The sequence below is a fragment of the Rhinopithecus bieti genome, unplaced genomic scaffold, assembly GCF_001698545.2.
Source record: "Rhinopithecus bieti isolate Rb0 unplaced genomic scaffold, ASM169854v2 scaffold_757, whole genome shotgun sequence".
Taxonomy (NCBI): domain Eukaryota; kingdom Metazoa; phylum Chordata; class Mammalia; order Primates; family Cercopithecidae; genus Rhinopithecus; species Rhinopithecus bieti.
Genome location: NW_016803289.1, coordinates 657,894 through 682,017, shown reverse-complemented (window position 1 = coordinate 682,017; position 24,124 = coordinate 657,894). Strand labels below are relative to the sequence as shown.

The 24,124-nt window shown below is 39.2% G+C and overlaps 1 protein-coding gene across 1 annotated transcript in view; it reads right to left on the bottom strand.

Moving 5' to 3' along the window:
* The window catches only part of RBM27 (RNA binding motif protein 27), an 84,148-nt gene that overhangs the window by 37,310 nt on the left and 22,714 nt on the right, over positions 1–24,124 (bottom strand). The window contains exons 4-8 of the mRNA XM_017872123.1: positions 20,076–20,167; positions 19,221–19,414; positions 17,446–17,706; positions 14,260–14,553; positions 11,112–11,246 (exon numbers count right to left, since the gene is read on the bottom strand). Coding sequence (XP_017727612.1) covers positions 11,112–11,246; positions 14,260–14,553; positions 17,446–17,706; positions 19,221–19,414; positions 20,076–20,167 — 976 coding nt within the window. The remainder of the gene's footprint in view (positions 1–11,111; positions 11,247–14,259; positions 14,554–17,445; positions 17,707–19,220; positions 19,415–20,075; positions 20,168–24,124) is intronic.

The window sequence follows — 24,124 nt, the reverse complement described above, 5'->3', positions numbered from 1 at the left end:
GCTTGAACCCAGGAGACAGAGGATGTAGTGAGCCGAGACCGCGCCACTACACTCCAGCCTGGGCGGCAGAGTAAGACTCTGTCTCAAAAAAAAAAAATAAATAAAATAATAATAAATAAATTAAAATTAAAAAATACCTCAAAAAGATGGCAATTAATTCAAATGTAGCCTGACTTTCTTAAACAATTCCTACTGAGTCTCTAAATACTACTTCTAAAAGCAACAGAGTTCTTCTTTAGACAAAGGGCCAATTCTAGGTCAGGGCAGAAAATTTGTAAGAGGAGCCTGGTACTTCCTTGGTATACCTTGTCCTTCCAGACGCAAGAGAGTTATCAAAAAAAAAAAAAAAAAAAAAAAGATCAGAAGCCAACATGAAGAGGTTCCCACTGATTAAAGATGAGACAATCTGAACATCAAAAAAGACTATAATGGAATGAAACATATCAAATGTTAAAAATTCATGAGTTCATAATGATACTTAAAAAAAAAACAGGAATTCCCTTTGAAAAAATCTAGGCAATCAACTCATTCTTTAAATTGATAAATGAAAGAGAATACACATATATCATGTCTCTTCTGTAAAAACTGCATTTCAGGTTAACCAAATGGTTGTTACAGTCAACTATATGGAATGCCAGCAATAAATGTAAAGAAACTATAGATTTAGAGTTTCATATACAACGGCAAATCCAGGCAATGATCAAAAATGGCTGTTGAAACCATCAAGGAAGTTTAAAATGAATGGATCAGGATGAAAACACCTCTACACACTAATCAATATTTGTAATACAGAAAGGAGACAACCAGACATCATGAGCATTATAATGTACTATGTAGGAAGTACATAACGCTATCTATAAAATGTTCTTGCCAAAAAAAGAAAAAAAATGAATCTTATCAAATAGCTAGCTCTAACTTCCAATTTACAGGGAATACAGGGGACAGAGGAATGTGTTGGATGACCCCAGAAGATGAATCTGCCAAGTCTAAAATGTGAGAAAACTCTTCAGGACAAATGATCTGTTTCGTCAACAAATAAATGCCAAGGGGGGAAAAAAAAGAAGTAAGGGATATTTCTATAAAGACTTAAGATATCAACTAAACGTAATGTATAACCCTGTTTGGATATAGCTTCAAATAAACCAGGTATAAAAGGACATTTATGATACAATTGGGAAATATGAAAACTACCTGGATATTTCACAAGCAATAGTAAACTGTTAAAAATTTTGGGGGGACTGTGATAATAGTACTGTGTGTATGTATGATTTTGTGTGTATGTATATTTAATTCTTATCTTTAAAGATACATAAGTTGTTACAGATAAAATGCTGTTATGTTTGGGACTTATTCTAAAACAATCATGTCATTAAGCTAAATTTTGAGGAGCCATAAAAGAAAAACCAAAAATAAAAACTAAGGTCGGGTGTGATGGCTCACATCTGTAATCCCAGTACTTTGGGAGGCTGAGGCTGGAGGACTGCTTGAGCCCAGGAGTTTGAGACCAGCCTGGGCAACATTGGGAGCACTCGTCTCTACAAAAAATTTAAAAATTAGCCAGGTGTGGTGGCATGCATCTGTGCTGCCAGCTACTCATGAGGCTGAGACAGGAGGACTGCTTGAGCTCAGGAGGTCAAGACTGCAGAGAGCCACGATTATGCCATGGTACTCAAGGCTGGGTGACACAGCAAGACTTTGTCAAAAAAAAAAAAAAAAAAAAAACCCACAGCACTAAAATAATTGTCAAGAATAGATTATGGATGAAGCAAGATTAACCACATTGATTAACTGTTGAAGCCAGAAATAAGTACATGGAGATTCACTACATTATACAGTCTACTTTCATGTATGTTGTATTTGAAATTTTCCATAATAATATGTTTTCTCTTTTAAATTTGAGATGAGGTTTTACTATGTTATCCAGGCTAAAGTACAGTGGCTATTCGCAGGTGTGATCACAGCTCACTGCAGCTGGAACTCCTGGCCTCAAGGGATCTTCCCCTGCCTCAGTCTCCCAAGGGGCTGGGACTACAGTTACATGCCCACACGCCCAGCTACATAATAAAAAAATGTTCAATATCAAATAGGTTACAGTAGTGGTGAAGATCAGTCTGTCAGAATTTATATTCATTCAGTTTAGTTTTGGTCAGGGTAGAGAGTTTCCAAACTGCAAACATCCCAAGTTCATGTTCCCATCTTAAATTGTTAATATAGGTAACATGCCTAATATCAATATTTTCAACTTCTTAATATTAACTCTAGTCAGAATAAAGACAGTCTTTATTCAACCTAAAATTTTACCCACTCTGTATAATTTTCCTGATTTTGTCTTTAAGAGTATTCACAGGAAAAAATTGTAAGTTTTAAGCTAAAAACTCAACTCCAGAAAAAATAAAACGCTACATCTTCCCAATACTGGCCATATTTATGTGTCTTCTCAATTAGAATACAAGGTTCCTGGTACACTTGGGAAGTTCCAAGGCCTAAACAGTGCCTGATGCATAATATAAATCAAACAGTCACTTAAAGAAAAAATGAAAGCTTAAAGTACCCTAATGGCAATTAAGTATTTCTTTGGATGAATATCTGTATGTTGAAACAGACAACATCACAACTAATACAACATGAATCAGACCAAACACAAGGGGGAGAAAGCCTCTAGACCAGCAGTCCCCAAGCTTTCTGACACTAGGGACCGGTTCCATGGAAGACAATTTTTCCACGATTGACGGGAGTGGGTGGAGGTGATGACTTTAGTTTGAAACTGCTCCACTTCAGACGATCAGCCATTAGATTCTCATAAAGAGTGCGCAACTTAGATCTTTCGCATGTGCAATTTACAATACGGTTGGTTCTCCTATGATAATTTAATGCCACCGTGACCTGGGGGTTGGGGACCCCTGCTCTAGACAATATACAAGGACTCTATTAGACACTGACTTACTTTTCTAGCCATCAAATCCATTATTCTACATAGAAATATTGTGTATGCCACAGAATTAAATGAGCAAAACTCAAATTTAGATTTATAGTGTTTTAACAATTTTATACAGTTAGTAGGAAAGTATTTTCTGAAAGATAAAGATTTATGTGAATTTATATTAACACTGGACCGTTATCTTCAACCTAAGAATTGGTCTCTAGAATCCAGGATGTTACCTACTACTCTTACTTTTTCACACATCCAGTACAATGAACAAACTTAGCAGTTAAAAAATATTTTTACTATGCTTCAAGAAGCAGAACAGATCAAAAGCAAGGTAGAAAAGAGAGTATATTTTACTTTAATAATAGTCTTGTAAAAGCCAAAGTATATACTGAGTTGGTGAGTTAAAACTTGGAGGCTGCAGTAGTACAGCTCTTTAAGATTTTGTCTAGCAAGTTCTCTGGTCTCCCACTAAGAAACCCCCACGCAAAAAAAAAAAAAAAAAAAAAAAAAAAAAAAAATTAGGGGTCCAAATGCAATGCCTCAGGTCTGTAATCCCAGCACTCTGGTAGGCCAAGGTGAGAGGGCTGCTCCAGGCCAGGAGTTTGAGACCATCCTAGGCAACACAGCAAGACTCTCTACAAAAAAATTCAACATTAGCTGGGCATGGTGTGGTACATGCCTGTACGTTCTAGTTATTTGGGAGGCTGTGGTGGGGTGACCACTTAAGCCCAGGGGTTCAAGGGTGCAGTGAGCTAGAATCACGCCACTACACTCCACCCTGGGCAACAGAGCAAGACCCTGTTTATAAAAAAAAAAGTAAATAAATCATGTTTTTAAAATTCAGGTAAGCTGGGCATGGTGGCTCATGCCTGTAATCCCAGCACTTTGGGGGACTAAGATGGGGGGACAGCTCAAGCCCAGGAGGTCAAGACCAGCCGCGACAACACAGAGAGACCTCATCTTTATAAATAATTTTAAAAATTAGCTGGGCATGGTGGCGCATGCCTGTGGTCCCAACTACTCAGGAGGCTGAGGTAGGAGGATTTCCAGAGTCTGAAAGGTTGAGGCTACAGTGAGCCATGATGCCACCACACTCCAGCTGGGCAGCACAACAAGACTCTGTCTCAAAAAGAAATAAAGAGGGCGGGGGCATGGGAAAATTTTAAGTATTTCAGAGGAAATAGTTGATTTTAACAGTTGACTGCTGTCTTTACACAAAATTCCAAATACAGTTAGTTATTTAAGTTATTTTCACAGGGTCTATGACATTTTAACTCAAGAAAAGTAACAAAATTTCAAAGTCTTTTCTAAATTATAACCAATTTTTTTTTTTTTTTTTTTTTTAAAAGACAGGGTCTTACTTCTCTCTGCTGTCCGGACTAGAGTATAATGGCACTATCTGCAGCCTTGAACTCCTGGGCTCAAGTAATCCTCCCAACCTTGGCCTTTGAATGTGCTGGGATTACAGGGGTAAACCACTGCATCCAGTCAATATTACCTTTACCAGGAACTGTGTATACCCTATTCAGTTTTACAATCAGGTAACTCTATTTCTTACTTTAACATCCAACTTTTCTTTCTCCAAAACAAGAGACAACCGCAGCCTAAATGAATGCTTTTTTTCTCACAGAATTAGTTCCTTTGTTACCTGGGGTTTTTTTTTTAGCTGTAATAGCAAAATATAGTGTAATGAATTTTCATTTTGTGGATTTTTTTTAACCTATTTCTTTCCCACTATTAGATTTTTAGATCCTTGGATGACCATTTCTTATTTATCTGTATATTCCTAGTACCTAACATTGAGCAGACTCCAACTCCTACCTTCAAAATCCAGATTTCGTTTTCTGTGTTTACTTTGGGTCCTTATTGACATAATTGGTACAACTAAACACCATTTGATATGCATTTTCACCTGTATTTTCTGGCTGTGAATTTTAATATTAATTTTAATGACAATAAAATATCCATAACTTAACAAACTTTTTCCCAACTTGTTAAACTTTTAAGATAGCTCAAGTTCTCATTACACACTGAAAACATACATATAGCTTTTTACTTTATTTGAACCAAACTTCTAATCTTTTGAAATTACCAATTATAGTATGAGTTGAGTATCCCATATCCAAAAGGTTTGAGACCAGAACTGTTTCAGATTTCAGACTTTTTCAGATTTTTGAATCTCTGAATTATAGTTACTGGCTGAACATCACAAATCTTAAAATCCAAAATCCAAAATGCTTGAATGAGTAATTCCTTTCAACATCATACTGGCACTCAAAAAGTTTCTAATTTTGGAGCATTTCAGACAGGGAATGCTTGACCTGTATTTGGAAAAATAAACTTGAACAATGTGAAGGATTCAATTGTCTGTCTTAAACACAAAAATATTTTTAAAACTATTTTATTTATTTTTTTGAGACAGCGTTTCGCTCTTGTTGCCTAGGCTAGAGTGCAATGGCACAATCTCAGCTCAGTGCAACCACTGCCTCCCAGGTTCAAGTGATTCCCTGGCCTCAGCCTCCCCAGTAGCTGGAATTACAGGCGCCTGCCACCACAACCAGCTAATTTTTGTATTTTTAGTAGAGATGTGATTTCACCATGTTGACCACGCTGGTCTCAAACTCCTGACCTCAGGTGATCTGCCTGCCTTAGCCTCTCAAAGAGATGGGATTACAGGCATGAGCCACCAGCTCAAAAACTATCTTAAAATCAACTGAATAGAAAAATATTAAAAACTTATTAGAAATATAAAGTTAACAGAAGGATATTAAAAACTGAGGCCAAGAGTGGTGGCTCACACCTGTAATCCCAGCACTTTGGCAGGCTGAGTCAGGAGGATCACCTGAGGTCGGGAGTTTCGGACCAGCCTAGCCAACATGGTGAAACCCTGTCTCTACTAAAAATAAAAAAAAAATTAGCCGGGCTTGGTGGTGTGTGCCTGTAATCCCAGCTACTGGGGAGGCTGAAGCAAAAGAATTGCCTGAAACCAGGAGGCGGAGGCTGCAGTGAGTTGAGATCGCACCACTGCACTCCAGCGTGGGCAACAGAGCAAGACTCTGTCTAAAAACAAATAAATAAATGAACTTATGCCTGACAAACTATACTACACATCTCCCCCTTTTTAATGTTTAGATTATCAGGAACTCTACTAGTTTTCAAAATTTCTCCATAAATTTTAGAACCAGATTTGACAAGAAAGAAAACCACACATTTCTCTGCATAGCAGACTTCTGTTCAATAAGAATATTTTATAACTTTCAAAATATTCAGTTGCCAACCAATCAAATCTGTTTATCAACACTGATGCAGCATAGAAGACAATCCTCTAAAGCAGTAATTCACAAATGCTAATGGGAAATTATCACCTTTTATTGGTCTAAGACAAAAATGGGGGGGGAAATGTAGTGTTATTTCATAAAATCAAATATTAAAGGATTGAGTCAGGCATAGTGGCTCATGCCTATAATCCTACCCACTTTGGGAGGCCAAAGCAGGAGAACTGCTTGGACACCCAGCCTGGGCAAGACAGCAAAACCCTGCCTCTACACACAAAAGTTTTTTTTTTTTTAATTAAAAGATTGTCCTTGAGGTCGGGTGTGATGGCTCATACCTGTAATCCCAGCACTTTGGGAGGCTGAGGCGGGAGTATCACTTGAGCCCACAGTTTGAGACCAGCCTGGGCAACAAAGCAAGAACCTGTATCTACTAAAAATTTCAAAACTTTTAAATAAATTTTTAAAAAGATTGTCCTTTATTCTGAGATTATGTCCTTTCTTCAGTTTAAAATGTATTTTAAAATTAAAGTAAGATATTTTCATATACAGACCTTAACCTGGCAAAATAAGAAACTGCTAACTGTACTGGTCCCAAGAATTTTCTTAGAAATGTTACCAGTCTTAAACGAGTTTACAAGCTGGGCGTGGTGGCTCACACTTATAATCCCAGCACTTTGGGAAGCTGAGGCAGGCGGATAACTTGAGGCCAAGAGTTTGAGACTTGCCTGGCCAACATGGCGAAACCCTATTTGTACTAAAAATACAAAAATTAGCTGGGCGTTGGGGCCCACGACTGTAGTCCCAACTACTCAGGAGGCTGGGGCACAACCTTCACCTGGGGGGTGAAGGTTGCGCCACTGCACTCCAGCCTGGGCAACAGAGCAAGACTGTCTCAAAAAAAATAATAATTTGGAAATACAGTTCTCAAAGGCCTTTACTCATATATCACAAAATAGTCTTACTTTTAAATAAAACAGAAAAATGGATTTCAAAAGACATGAGATCTAATTAATCTTATTCACCTTGGCTCCCTAGTGTCTGGCACGATGCCTGACACATAGTAGACATTCAATAAATATTTGCCAAATTAATTTATTTATTAAGCTAAGTCACTGAAATAAATGGCAACTGCCAGATTTTTAAAAATTAAAACCAAATGGAATATTTATAGAGTGAGTCACAATGTTAAATTTAACAATATAAAATAAATGGTAATTGCCAGATTTTTTTAAAATTAAAACAAGATGGAATTTTATCATGAGTCATAGTACCAAATTTAACAGCATAAAATATGCCATCTGCTACACACTCTGGAATAAATAGTCCACTTTTTCATATTTACAAGTCCAAAAGGCAAACAATATTAAGAGCTGATTCAGGGGGAAATAGATAAAAGAGGCTTCGCTATAAATTGATAACGGCTGAAACTAAGGGTAAGTACAAAGAACTTCATTATACTGGGTACACCGCAGTTCAATATACCATCCTCTTTACTTTTATATATATTTGAGATTTCCCATAATTAAAAAATAAGTAACAAACATGTTCTATGAAAAGATACTATAGCCATCAGAATAGAGAGAGATACTAAGTATGAAACAGGAAAAACAATTACTTAAGTATCAAATGTGATTTCTGTTCTGTAGAAGCTCAGTTGAATGTAAGATTTACATATATTAAAAAAAAAATCAAACAGCAGGCCTACATATATGTCATTATGTAATAAACGCTTTTTGGTATTGTAAGAGTTTAAAACAGAGCAATAGGCCAGGCACAGAGGTTCATGCCTGTAATCCCAGCACTCTGAGAGGCCAAGGCGGGCGGATCACCTGAGGTCAGGAGTTCGAGACCAGCCTTGCCAACATGGTGAAACCCCATCTCTACTAAAAATACAAAAATTAGCCAGGTGTGGTGGTGGGCACCTGTAATCCCAGCTAACTGGAGGCTGAGGCACAAGCATCACTTGAACCTGTGAGGCAGAGGTTGCAATGAGCTGAGATCTCACCACTGCACTCCAGCCTGGGTAACAAAGTGAGACTCTGTCTAGATAGATAGATATAGATAGAAAGAAGAGAGCAATAATGTCTTCCAAGTATACTTAGAATTTGGGCCTAGAAAGAGGTGAAGACAGAGTATATTGGTAGGAAAGAAGATGGGGGTGGGGGGAGTTGAGTCAGGACATGGGCACAGAAAGGGTATAATTGGCATGACCAGAGAAGGTGCATGTTGAAGAACAGTGGACAAAGATTGCCAAGAAGGAAGAGGTAGATTATTGAAAGAGTTAAAGGCCAGTAACGGTGGCTCATGCCTGTAATCCCAACCCTTTGGGACGTTCAGGTGGGAGAAACTTGAGCCCAGAAATTTGAGACCAGCCTGAGCAACATAGTGAGACTCCATTTCTATAAAAAAATTTTTAAAATTAGCCGGGTGCGGTGGCACATGCCTGTGGCCCCAGCTATTCAGGTGGCTGAGGTAGGAGGATCACTTAGCCTGGAAGGTTGAGGTTGCAGTGAGCCAAGATGGTACCACTGCACTTCAGCCTGGGGAACAGAGTGAGACCCTGACTCAAAAAAAAAAAAAAAAAAAAGTCCAGGAGTGGCAGCTCACACTTGTAATCCCAGCACTTTGCAAGGCCAAGGCGGCCAGATCACTTGAGGCCAGGAGTTTGACACCAAAACCCTGTCTCTACTAAAAATACAAAAAGATTAGCTGGGTATAGTGATACATTCCTGTAATCTCAGCTACTTGGGAGGCTGAGGCACAAGAATTGCTTGAACCCGGGAGGCAAAGGTTGCAGGGAGTTGAGACTGCATCACTGCACTCCAGCCTGAGGAACAGAGCAAGACTTTGTCTCAAAAAAAAGAAAAAGACAAAAAAAAAGGGAGTTAGAAGCCCTAGAGAGGGGTTTACTGATGGCTCAGAAAGAAATGGTAGACACCAAAAAGTTCTCATAAGGAACTTTCATGGTTGGGTTTCTCAGGAAAACTAGCTCAGTAGCATTATGTGGTATGACTTAGGGAAGTTAAACATAAAACATAATGGTGTGAAGTAGGCTGCAGTAACAATCCAAATGTGAGGTGATCTAGAGTGGATGAGGGCACAGGCCAAAGAAGAAACAGAAACGGATACTTCAAAGACAAAAGATACTTTGATTAACTAGATGTAAAAAAGCAAAGCAATAAGACAGACTTGTGAAGGTTTCAATTCTAGACATTAGGTGGGTGTTATTCCATTGACAAAAACAGGGATGGTCGAAGGTACAGATTTAAGAAGTTAATATGTTCGATTTCAGAGTTTGAAATTTCAGGAAACAATAATAACTACAATAATATACTAATGAATCCTTATAGCTTACTAGTGGCTAGGCACTTTTTTAGATGCTTTAGATGTATTAATTTATTCCTCAAAACAACCTTAATGAGGTAATATTATTCTCATTTTAAAGAAGAGGAAACTGAGCAACAGAGAGGCTAAGCAACTTACTCAAGGTCACAAACATAGTAAATGATAAAACCAGGATTTGAAACTGGGCTTAACAAGTTTGTTGAATTGCCTCTCCAAGACATGAAACACACACAGAAATGTTTAGGATGCAAAACAAACCTTATGATAAACATAGTTACATAAAAGATGAACATATCCATAAAGTTACCTGGCCTTGTAAAAAAAAAAAAACTTCTAATTTGACATTTTTAACAACCAACTACCTTTTAAAAAATGTTTTGAAGAAAGTAATTTTTTAAAGCTTTAGTAAACAATAAAACACCTAAGAAATAAAAGAGAATTAGGATTCAAGAAAAATGTTTTTTTGTTTGTTTGTTTTGTTTTTTTCCTGAGACAGAGTTTTGCTCTGTCACCCAGGCTGGAGTGCAGTGGTGCGATCTCAGCTCACTGCAACCTACGTCCAGGTACAAGCGATTCTCCTGCCTCAGCCTCCTGAGTTGCTGGGACTACAGGCATGCTCCATCACGCCCAGCTAATTTTGCATCTTTAGTAGAGATGGGGTTTCTCCATGTTGGTAAGACTGGTCTCGAACCCCAGCCCCAGGTGATCTGCCCACCTCGGCCTCCCAAAGTGCTAGGATTACAGGAATGAGCCACTGTGCCAGGGCCAAGAAAAATGTATAATTACAATCAAATGTGAATGTCACAAACAGCCTAAATACAGAATATTACAATTTAAATGATGCTCTCTATCTTCATTTCAGTATGCAAGTTAATTATTAGGCATATTTAACCCACTCTTTTGTATACTTCTTAGGAGATACATCTTACATTTTAGAAAATCAATAGGATAAACAATTTTTTTAAAAAGTATCAAAATAAATTTCCTTTAGAAGGACTTGACGTTAGGCTGGGCACAGGTGATTCACACCTGTAATCCCAGCACTTTGGGAGGCCAAGGCAGGTAGATCACCTGAGGTCAGGAGTTCGAGACCAGCCTGGCCAACATGGTGAAACCCCGTCTCTACTAAAAATACAAAAATTAGCTGGGCACGGTGGCACGTGCCTGTTGTCCCAGCTACTTGGGAGGCTGAGGCAAGAGAATCAGTTGAACCTGGAAAGCAGAGGTTTCAGTGAGCAGAGACTACGCCACTGCACTCCAGCCTGGGTGACAGAGAGAGACTCCATCTCAAAAAAACAAAAAGGAGAGAATAAATGTTACTACTCCATGGCAGAGTAAAATTCTCCAAAACAGAAAGCCTTGCCTTTCTCTCCCATATCACACAAAATTAAAATATGGCTGTACAGCATAAACACATGATAAACTGTATTGTGAATACAAATATAATTTTTAGAATCGATAAGAACAGAAACTATTTACAATTTTTTAAAGGATAATACTGATATGAGACAACTTGGCTTTTCTATACCCTGTCAATTTTAAGTCAAACAACATGTACTTACGTTCTGAAACTGTGTAAAGGAGGTTCTGGGGCAAAGGAGGAGGTAGTCTTGTTCCCACTGATGCAAGATTGGGCACTGCACTTGTCCCAGGCTGGTCACGGCTGTTTATCAAGCTTGATTGTGTTATGGGTGGTCCTACATACAGATAACAAAAAGTGAAAAGTACAGCATTAATATTTCCTAATACAAGTACTAGGCCAGGAGCAGTGGCTTACACCTGTAATCCAGAACTTTGGGAGGCCAAGGCAGGCGGATCACCTAAGGTCAGGAGTTCAACACCAGCCTAACCAACATGGAGAAACCCCGTCTCTACTAACAATACAAAAAATTAGCAGGGCGTGGTGGCACATGCCTGCAATTTCCAGCTGCTCAGGAGGCTGAGGCAGGAGAATCACTTGAATCTGGGAGGCGGAGGTTGCAGTGAGCCGAGATCGCACCATTGCACTCCAGTCTGGGCAACAAGAGCAAAACTCTGTCTCAAAAAAAAAAAAAAAAAAAATACCATCGTAGGCCAGGCATGGTGGCTCATGCCTGTAATTCCAGCACTTTGGTAGGCCCAGGCAGGCAGATCACTTGAGGTCAAAAGTTCGAGACCAGCTTGACCAACATGATGAAACCCCATCTCTACTAAAAGTACAAAAATAGGCTGGGTGTGGTGGCACATGCCTGTAATCCCAGCTACTTGGGAAGCTGAGGCAGGAGAATCACTTGAACGTGGGAGGTGGAGGCTGCAGTGAGTCGAAATCACGCCACTGCACACCAACCAGGGCAACAGAGAAAGACTTCGTCTTAAAATAAAGAAAAACATACCATACTAGTACTAACTTGGATACTCATTTAAAATACCTAATTTGGCTGTGAACAGAATTAAGGAATTTGATATATGCAAGCTTAAGCACCGCAAGTTGTATAATTAATTAAAAGAACATTACTTGTTCTAGAACAGACAAATCTAAGGTGAAAAAAGGCAGGACAGGTTGCCTCTATGGGTGAAGGTGGAGAATGGCTGAGAAGAGGCTTCAGGAAACTTTCTAGGGTGATGGTAAAGTTCTACAGAATTCAAGTTAATGATAAGCATGCTTATTAAGTGTACTGATGTCTGCAACATACTGTGAAAAGCATGAACAGTAAAAATGAGAAACAGAAAGGTATGTGCTAACATAAATACAGTAAATGCTAATTGTAGAACCTAGACGGTAAGTACACAAGTACAATTCCTTCAACTTTTCTATTTGTTTCAAACTTTTCACAGCAAAATGTTGGGAGAAATGGTATTTTTGAATTTAACTTTTAAATAGATATGTTCCCACATTGAGATAATGTTCTTTATTTTAGAATTTCCATATATAAAACAATGTTGCTTTATCTGGGAAATAAAATCTCAGCTTGAGCTTCACAATTATACTGTTTATGTGATTATATTAAATATTCACATATGGGCTGGGCACGGTGGCTCACGCCTGTAATCACAGAACTTTGGGAAGCTGAGAAGAGCAAACTGCTTGAGACCAGGAGTTCAAGACCAGCCTGGGGAACATGGTGAACGCTGACTCTACAAAAACGTCCAAAAAAATTTAGCCAGGCATGGTGGCACACGCCTGTAGTCCTACAGGAGGCTAAGGTGGAAGGATCCCTTTAAGCCTAGGAGGCAGAGGTTGCAGTGAGCCGTGAGCCAAGATCTCCCCACTGCACTCCAGCCTAGGGCACAGAGTGAGATCTTGTCTCAAAAAAAAAAAAAAAAAAAAGAAAAGAAAAGAAAAAAAAATCACAAATGCTACGTTAAAAAAAAAAATGTTTCTATAGGCCAAACATATGCATTAAATCCCTCCAAACATTTACCAACTTTAATAATAAAACATATTCGTTTATTTTTTGGGACAAGGTCTTGCTCTGTCATACAGGCTGCAGTGCAGTGAGGCCATCACAGCTCACTGCATCCTTGACTTCCTGGGCTCAAACAATCCTTCCACCCCAGCCTCCCAAGCAGCAGAGACTACATGCACCCCCCGACATGCCTGGCTAATTTTCGTGTTTTTTGTAAAGGCAGGGTTTTTGCCATGTTGCCAAGGCTGGCCTCGAACTCCGGAGTTCAAGTGATCCACCCACCTCAGCCTTCCAAAGTGCTGGGATTACAGACATAAGCCACCATGCCCAGCCTAATTTGCCATCTTTTAATGTTAAATGTCTTCAAGTAGATAACGTTTTATATCTTTGCATACATGAAAACAATTCATTCCATAATTTTTTCAATTACTTTTTAAAAATTTAGTCTTACTTCTATTTCTACTATGTTGGCAACTGTTAATAATGCTTTTTAAATGACCATTTTAAAACATTTCTTACTCCTAATTTTGGTGGATGTGATAATGTCATATTGATTTTAGTAACAAAACAAAAGTCCTTATCAGAAAGGAGATCCATATTGAAGTACATACTGGTGAAGTGACATGACATTTAGAACTTACTCCAGCAAAAAACAAACCAACCCAAAAAAAGTGTATGGGAGAGAAGTGAAAATAAATGAGACAAAACAGCAGAATACTGATCATCATTGAGGCCGGATGATGGTACATGCAGCACACATACTATTCTACTTCTAAAAATGTCCTTAATAAAAAAATTTTTTTTAATATTATTTCAATATTCTTGAAGGGATTTTCTTTAGAGACCGGAAAATTTCATAAAATTGCTACCATGTTTTTTCTCTGACATCTTAAAAACTAGCTTTCTTGGCCAGGCGTGGTGGCTCATGCCTATAATCCCAGCACTTCGGGAGGCCAAGGCGGGAGAGGATTGCTTGAGGCCAGGAGTTCAAGACCAACCTGGCCAACATAATGAGACCCTGTCTCTAAAGAAAACTAAATAAAATAAATAAATAAATACTGGCTTTCTTAAGATGATAACTAGATTTGACTGCAGGTCAATACAGGTTAGGCCTCTACACACAAAATTTACACTGTGGTAATACAAACAACACTATGCAATAATGGATGGAAAAAAGAAAAAAACAGCATCTTAATTATGGGAATATATTCCAAATTATATTATTACTCTATTTCTCAAACACTTTAAACAATTTAGCTAAAAGGGATGAGGTTCTTCTAAATAGAACACTAAAGAAAGAAAAATTCAACGAATACATACTTACTTGGTATGGGAAGCACAACGGATGGTGGAGGCTGACCATGTCCTTGGGGAACAGGAAGTCTCATACTGTGGCCAGGACCTGGACCTGGGCCCGGACCCGGGCCTGGACCCGGGCCTGGGCCTGGGCCTGGGCCTGGCATTGGAGGCATTAACATTCCAGGAGGTGGTGGAGGAGGAAGCCCAGGAGGAGGGGGTGGGAAAGGAATCATACTTGGCAGAGCAACTTCATCAACAACTAGGGGATCATTTCCATGATCAAACTGACAAAGGTCACCAAGTACACAAAATCCTCTTTCTGTGGAATAAAAAATAAAAAAGGAATCTTATTATCATCTACTTAGAGCTCAGAAAACAATAAAACATGTCCCTGAAAAACCCACCAATCTCATTTACAAAGTGGTTTTCTCCAAGGAATCCAAAGTCTCAATGTTACTCTGTTAAGCATCACATATCCCCGAGGTAGAGGCAGATGTACTCTCTACTTTTTATACTATGATACTATGACTTGTTGAGACAGCAAATAAAAGTCAAGAACAGGTTACCAACTACCATTATACTAAACCATTTGCAATTAAGTTTTCATAATAAAAACTCAGATATTTTAAGCAAATATCAACTTAGCCAAGGCTTGGGGTAGGGGAGAATAAGGGCATTGATCTAGATTATTTACTCTCAATCTATTCTCATTACATTATTCTAAAGCAACCATTATTGCTGTATCTGGAAGTTGAAACTTTTAAATATTCAGGTGGACATTATGTACCAGGTTATCATTTGCAGCACTGTTCATAGTAGAAAAATAATAGAAACATCCCAAACATACATCAATAAGGAATAAGTTAAACACATTTGTACATAAAGAATACTAAGAAGCAGGGCCGGGCGCAGTGGCTCACACCTGTAATACCAGCACTTTGGGAGGCCAAGGCAGGCAGATCACCAGGTCAAGAAATTGAGACCATCCTGACCAACATGGTGACACCCCATCTCTACTAAAAATACAAAAATTAGCTGGGTGTGGTGGTACACACTTGTAGTCCCAGCTACTCAGGAGGCTGAAGCAGGAGAATCGCTTGAACCTGGGAGGTGGAGGTTGCAGTGAGCTGAGATCACAGTACTGCACTCCAGCCTGGTGACAGAGCGACACTCCATCTCAAAAAAAAAAAAAGAGAAAACAAAGAATACTAAAAAGCCTAAATAAATATTGAGGAAGCTCTTTATGTTTTAACATAGGATGAATGCCAGGAAATACTGCTAAATGAAAAAACATTATGCAGAAGTATGAGTAGTATACTAGTATTTATGTTAAAAATGTGGGGAAAATATGTGTATGTATTTGCTTATGTACGTATGCACAGGCTATGTTTAGAAAGATAAACAACAGGGCCGGGCGCGGTGGCTCAAGCCTGTAATCCCAGCACTTTGGGAGGCCGAGACGGGCGGATCATGAGGTCAGGAGATCGAGACCATCCTGGCTAATACGGTGAAACCCCGTCTCTACTAAAAAATACAAAAAACTAGCCGGGCGACGAGGCGGGCGCCTGTAGTCCCAGCTACTCGGGAGGCTGAGACAGGAGAATGGCGTGAACCCGGGAGGCGGAGCTTGCAGTGAGCCGAGATCCGGCCACTGCACTCCAGCCTGGGCGACAGAGCGAGACTCCGTCTCAAAAAAAAAAAAAAGAAAGATAAACAACAAATTGATAACATTACCTTGATAACATTACATTGATAACAAATTGATAACATTACATTGGCCTTGGGAAGGAGTACTCTGTGGCTGAGAGATTAGGGCGAGAATGAGGTAATTCTTGAATTATAATTTGACTCTATTTCCTACTTTAAAATAAGTAAAATGTAAAAACATATGCATTCTATATTTACAGAAAAAAATTATGATGTCTGTGACTTGCCTGAAATAATACAGGCCACAGAAGTGAGTGGGAGTATACATTAAAACAACATTCCCCATGAGTTGGTGCCTATTTAAATGATGTAATAGATACGCTGGGGTTAAGCATATCATTTTGTCAGCCTTTATGAATATATAAATACTTCCACAATAAAAATTTAAAAGAAATACACACATACCAATTCATTCATTCAAATGGAAAGTTGGCAAATCAAACTTGTAAGTAACTTCTACAAATTCCCAGCACCAAACACTATTCAAAAAAATGATAATTCCTGGCTAGGCATGGTGGCTCACATCTGTAATCTCAGCACTTTGGGAGGCTGAGGCAGGTGGATCACCTGAGGTCAGGAGTTCCAGACAAGCCTGATCAACATGGTTGATCTAATACAAAAATCAGCCGGGCATGGTGGCTCACGCCTGTAATCCCAGCTACTTGGGAGGCTGAGGCAGGAAAATCGCTTGAACTTGGCAGGCAGAGGCTACAGTGAGCCAAGATTGTGCCACTGCACACTAGCCTGGGGGACAGAACAAGTCTGTCTCCAAAAATAAATAAATAAATAAAATTTTTTAAAATTACAATTACTAGCATCTATGAAATTTTATGGTAGACTATGGTATACAGTGTTTTAAGTAACAATGAGAACAAGAAAACAAACAAAAAATCTAAAAAAGGGTAAAAAGTAAATATTCTCTCAATGAGAGCCAAACCATTAAATCAAACAAGTAAATAAGCATACGGCAAAAGAGATTCTCCTCCCCATTCATCCCTTTTAACAGAACTTGGACTATAGGCACGGCATAGTGGCTCACACCTATAATCCCAGCACATTGGGAGGCTGAGGCGGGCAGATCACCTGAGGTCAGGAGTTCGAGATCAGCCTGACAAAAATGGTGAAACCCTGTCTCTACTAAAAACACAAAAGTTAGCCAGGCATGGTGGCACGTACCTGTGTGTGACTTGCTGGAAATAATACAGGCCAGTGAAGTGAGTAGGAATATAGATTAAACAGCATTCCCCATGGGTTTGTACCTACTTGAGAGGCTACTTGGAAGGCTGAGGCAGAAGAATCGCTTGAACCCAGGAGACGGAGGTTGCAGTGAGCCAAGATCGAGCCACTGCACTCCATCCTGGGCGACAGAGCGAGTCTCTGTCTCAAAATAAATAAATAAATAAAATAAAATAAACTGAACTATAACTAAAAGATATGCAATATATGCAACGTTTGCTTTGCTAGTACTTTTGGACACAATATGAGAAAAGGGGTTGATTTTTACCATCATAATCTCTGCATCGCCTCTTTGGTGGTAGGTTTCGACCAAAAGAATTGGAAGAGCTATGATTGTTATAGTAATTAGACCAACTCTCAGTTGTGTTTTCAGAGTGGTGAGCAGGTGCGATCACTGTAACAGTGCTGGGAATAGACTGTGCCCCAGAGGAATACTGCTCAGAAGAGTTTGGAGGTGGTGCAGACACAGGTACATAGGAACTCTCCAAGTCATTCCTTTCACTCTTGAACTTCGATCTTTCCCTGTGCTCTGTTTAGAGACAAAATTAAAAACAGAAAACAAAGAGATCAGATATTTCATGTTCTTTTTTTTTTTGAGACAGAGTCTCGCTCTGTCGCCCAGGCTGGAGTGCAGTGGCCGGATCTCAGCTCACTGCAAGCTCCGCCTCCCAGGTTTACCGCCATTCTCCTGCCTCAGCCTCCCGAGTAGCTGGGACTACAGGCGCCCGCCACCTCACCCGGCTAGTTTTTTTGTATTTTTTAGTAGAGACGGGGTTTCACCGTGTTAGCCAGGATGGTCTCGATCTCCTGACCTCGTGATCCGCCCGTCTCGGCCTCCCAAAGTGCTGGGATTACAGGCTTGAGCCACCGCGCCCGGCCCATGTTCTTAAACTATGTTTATTTTCTCACATTGAAAACATGAAAATGTTGGGTGCAGCACACCAACATGGCACATGTATACATATGTAACAAACCTGCACGTTGTGCACATGTACCCTATAACTTAAAGTGTAAAAAAAAGAAAGAAAACATGAGAATGTTGAATTAAACTTATCTAGCTATCCATATTTCACACTGCTCTCTCTTATTATATATATTCCTAAAGCGAGGAAGAGCCAATCAACATGTGACAACATCTTGGGCAAAGCTTGTACAAAATCAATCTTTTATAGTAATCAAAACATTAAAAGTTACAACTTAAAAAAAGTCAGCTTCGGCCCGGGAACGTGCTCAAACCTGTATCCCAGGCAACTTTTGGGAGGCCGAGACGGGTGGATCACGAGGTCAGAAGTCGAGACTATCCTGGCTTAACATGGTGAAACCCGTCTCTACCTAAAAATATACATAAAAAAAATTGGCCGGGCGAGTGCGGCGCCTGTAAGTCCCCAGCTACTCGGAGGCTGAGGCAGGGAGAAGGCGTAAAACGCCGGGAAGGCGGAGCTTGCAAGTGAGCTGAGATCCTGGCCCACTCACTCCAGCCCTGGCAACTGAGCGAGACTCCCGTCTCAAAAAAAAAAACAAAACAAAACAAAAAAAAAAACAAAAACAGTCAGCTTCTCCACAGATATTTGATAAGGTTATCTAAGAACTGACTTCCAAACTTGTATCTCAGAAAATGAGTGGTTGGGATCCCAATAATCTACTTATTTTATCTTTTTAATTTTATCAACTTCAAGCACCCTTCCAGCATATCAATTACTTTTAGAAAACCAAATGAACAAAAAAGAAAAGCAGGCAACCCTCTCCCTCACATGATAGCTTTATTGATTAAAGGACATTTGTATGTATTAAACAAAATGAGTTAAGTCTAGACATGTACAATACTTGAACAGCTCCTTTTTAATCAAACTCCCTTGATTCCATCCCCAGAATAGAGCTCTGTTTTCTAACAAAATGAATATTGAGTTTCTTGAGACAATTCCGGTTTTTATATTGCTTAGACAATATTAAACGTACATCTTTCTTTAAGAGAATTTCTTGCACCCTTGTGATAGAGACAGATAAACAACTACAGAGTTTTTAGGGGGACACTCATCTACTCACCAACATTCCTATTTGGATCCCGGTCTTTGCTGCGCCCCCTACTTCGGCTTCTACTACGACTCAGGCCTCGGCTTTTACTCCGACTCTTACTCCTGCCTCTTCTCCAGTCATACTTCTCACGGTACAATTCATTCCGCTCATAGTACCGGTCATAGTCTCTCCACTTCCCGTCTTCTCTTTTTTTCTCACGTGTCCTATAATATACAGATATAAAAGCCATATGCAGGTTATAGAAACCAAGTCTGCAAACAAATCTATAGTATAATACTATTCTTAAGTCATAATATCTACGCTTTTTTAGAAAGTTGCAAAACTACCACATAATTCCTCTAATCAAATATATCCAGAGAAAAAAAAAATCCCTCCTGCAATTATGGGTGGGGAGAAATGAAAAAAAGAGGTGAATCCAAAGTATGGGGAGGGATGAGCAGAGGAAAACAGAAAATTTGAACTAGAAAAGAAAAAAGGCTCAAAACAAAGTGTTCCTAAACAAAGACCAATTTTTGATGTTAGGTTGATTATTCAATATACAAGTTGTACTACTTGTCATAAAAAATGCCATGGATGATTTTAATACTGAGCACCCCTAACCAAATGGAACATTTCATTAATATTCTCTAAGGGGACTGCTCCCACCCCTGAGCTCTTGGGGAAAACACATAATAATGACTGTTTATAAAAGGAACAGAAAGTAAAACAAACAAAAAAAAAAAAACAGAAAGAATGAAAGCAAGAAAGGTAACAACTTTCTTTAATGAGTTTACAGAGAGGAGTTAGTATATATATTAAAAATCCCTTGCAAGGCAACTAAAAAGTGAGTCATCAATATCTTCCTAATTAAAGATAAACACAAACCTTCGTTCACTAGATTCTGAACGAGTCTTCTGGGGACTAGGATACTTCTTTTTTCTGCCATCTCGCTCTTCCTCTGCTGGCTCCTGAAATACCTATATGAAAATATTGATTAGAAATAAGAGTAGGGCCAGGCACGGTGGCTCACACCTGTAATCCCAACACTTTAGGAGGTCCAGGTGGGAAGACTACTTGAGGCCAGGAGATTGAGACCAGTCTGAAAAACACAGCAAGACTCCATCTCTACTAAAAATAATAAATAAAATACATTAGCTGGGCATGGTGGCATGCACCTGTAGTTCCAGCTATTCAGGAGGCCGATATGGAAGGACTGCTTGAACCCAGAAGTCGGAGGCTACATTAAGCCATGATCACACCACTGCACCACAGGCTGGGCAAGAGAGTGAGACCCTTCTCAAAAACAAACAAAAAAGAAATAAGAATGGTCCCTCTTGGCTGGGCGCAGTGATTCACACCTATAATCCCAGCACTTTGGGTGGCTGAGGTGGGCGGATCACTTGAGGTCAGGAGTTCTAGACAAGCACGGCCAACATGGTGAAACCCCATCTCTACTAAAAATACAAAAATTAGCCAGGCGCAGTGGCATGCACCTGCAGTCCCAGCTACTCGGGGGGCTGAGGCAAGAGAATCATTTGAACCCAGGAGGCGGAGGTCGCAGTGAGCCGAGATTGCGCCACTGCACTCCAGCCTGGGCAACAGAGCGAGAATCTGTCTCAGAAAAAAAAAAAAAAAAAAAGGATAGTCCCTCTATAAATTATGAAATATGTCCATCTACCTGATAATATTTCTGGCACAAGAGAGGGCACAAGTAAATACACTGAAAAAATAACGTCAAATCATACCCAAAAGAGTCAGGTAACAGCAGAAATAAAAAAGATGCTCAGATTACTCCAACAAGCAGTACGTTAATTTTTTAATGTTAATTTAAAGTAGGGAAAGGTAGTGTAGGAGAGGTATAAACAATTCATTCTTCAAATTAAAATAAAACAGCAAATCTCCAAGTACCATATAGTAAAATGGTTATGTTTTCCTCATTATGAAATATATATACATATATAATTAATTTTAGTAGCTCTTCACATTTTTTTCATAGGAAATGTTTTAGGAAAAAATGGTTAAATTAATGAATGCTATAAAACTAAGTAATTCATGTAAACTATGGAAAAATTGCATAGGAACTAATGGAAATATTAAGGCTTTCTCTCAAAGCCTAACAGTCAAAATTGACCAGAAATACAAAGAAAATAGTGATTTTTATTTTTTTATTTTTTTTTTTTTTTTTTTTTTTTTTGAGACCAAGTCTCAGTCTGTTGCCCAGGCTGGAGTGCAATGGCGCCATCTCGGCTCACTGCAACCTCTGCCTCCCAGAAAACCAGTGATTTTTATTATTGTCCTTGAACAAGTTTATCTGAAACCAAATATACAGTCTTTACTAGAGAAAGGTGAAATAAAGTAATTTGCAAAAGTGAAACAAATACCCATCTATGGAGAATCTCACTGACAAATACACAAATCGGGAAGTGAGTGAATGGACTTAGGAGATAATTTAATAAAATTCAGGCAACATAAAATGGCAGCCACAATATGGCAACCATATGGCAGCAAAATCACTACACAGTCACTAGATTACATTTAAAAATCACTCTCTATCCTAATTCACAGGAAATACAGAGGATGTATTATTCCACTGGGATGCAAACAGCAAAATCCAGACATTAAAAACTCTACAGGACAAATGATTGAATTTCTTCACAAAATAAAATTTAAGGAAAAAGATGAGATAAAGAAAAGAGGAATGAAGGCAGTGTGCTTCATTAATCACGGCACATGTCTACCATGTTGTTTTTCCAGAAGCAGGATGAGTTGGTGCCAATGATCCAAATTCTCTTACCCTGGTGATCAATAGTCTAACTAGAAAACCACTAATGGAACCCAATATAGCCGAAGACCAAGGAAGAAAGTTAAAATGGGTAATCCCTAGATTTGCTTCTCTATACCCTGTTCAGAGCAACTAAGCACAGACCAGAAAAAGACAATTAGCCAAAGATGTGTGCCACCTCAGACTCCTTTCCTACTCTATTATCTAACAGAAATACTATAAACAATTATGTTTATGCACTATTAAATGAACTATAATTTATTTCAGTAATTACAATTAAGTTATGTATAAAACTCAGAAAATGAGAAATGCCAGAAAGTTGTCATTTGGGGTAGCTCTACACAGAAACTGGTATTATCCATTTTTCACAATTCACAAAATTGTATCTACAAAGACACAAATAAGACAGTATAATGGTTTTGTTTTGTTCTTTAACTGTTCTTTCAAAACTCAAGATAGACTGGGTGCAATGGCTCACAACTGTAATCCCAGCACTTTGGGAGGCCAAGGCAGGTGAATCACCTGAGGTCAGGTGTTCGAGACCAGCCTGGCCAACATGGTGAAACTCCGTCTCTGCTAAAAATACAAAAAAATTAGCTGGGAGTGGTGGTAGACACCTGTAATCCCAGCTACTTGGGAGGCTGAGGTAAGAGAATCGCATGAATCCAGGAGGTGGAGGTGGCAGTGAGCCGAGACTGCACCACTGCACTCCAGCCTGGTCAACAAGAATGAAACTCCATCTCAAAAAAATAAATCAATAAACTCAAGATAATGCAAATTTTCTCTTATATTCAAATCAGCTGCCTCTCAAACAGATCCATCTATACCACTGAAATTCAATGACTGTAAAAAACACGTCACAAAAAATTTTAACTTATAAAAAACATAATCTATACCATAGACCAAAATTATATACTATAATGTACCAAAGAAAATTTCTGTGAAAGTTCTCAAGAAAGATTTCTTCCAGCCCGGGCGGAGTGGCTCATGCCTATAATCCCAGCACTTTGAGACGCCGAGGCAAGCAGGTCACTTGAGTTCAGGAGTTTAAGACCAGCCTGGCCAACTTGGTAAAACCCCATCTCTACCAAAAAAAACAAACCATACACACACACACACATACTAGGCAGGAGTGGTGGCAGGGCCTATCATCCCAGCTACCCAGGAGGCTGAAGCAGAATAATTGCCTGAACCTGGAAGGTAGAGGTTGCAATGGACAGAGATCACGCCACCGCACTCTACCCTGGGTGACAGAATGAGATTCTGTCTAAAAAAAAAAAAAAAAAAAGAAAGGTAGCCAGGCACGGTGGCTCACCCCTGTAATCCCAGCACTTTGGGAGGCCGAGGCAGGTGGATCACGAGGTCAAGAGTTCGAGACCACCCTGGTCAATATGGTGAAACTCTGTCTCTACTAAAAATACAAAAATTAACCAAGCATGGTGGCACATGCCTATAATCCCAGCTACTCGGGAGGCTGAGGCAGGAGAATCGCTTGAACCCAGGAGGTGGAAGCTGCAGTGAGCTGAGATGGCACCACTGCACTCCAACCTTGGGCGATGGAGCGAGACTATCTCAAAAAAACAACAACAAAAAAAAACAAACAAAAAACAAACAAAAAAACAAACCAGAAAGGTTCCTTCCTATTTCCAGTACTTGAAGACACACTAAACAAGCCTCTCCAATTTTGAGAGAACTTGATGAGATAATTACAGAGCATGATATTAAAAAAAAAAAAACAGACAGCATTCTCAGTTGATCTTAATTAAATATAGCCATATTTTTTTCTTTTAATGTTGAATCAGGTCAATCAGCCTAGCATTTAAAAATGAATTGGAAATAACTAAACGATACCTAATCCTTAGAATCAATCCTGAAAATGGAGAGGAAAAGAACATGCTATAAAAAAGAAACACTTGGGACCGGGTGCAGTGGCTCATGCCTGTACTCCCAGAACTTTGGGAGGCCAAGGCAGGAGGATCGCTTAAGCTCAGGAGTTCAAGACGAGCCTGGGCAACATAGCGAAACTCTATCTCTTTAACAACAACAAAAAACTTTTCTAAAGGAAATAAAAAAAGGACATTGCCTGGTAAATTGATAAAACTGAATACAGATAATACATTAAAGTACTATACGGATGTTAAATTTACTGAAC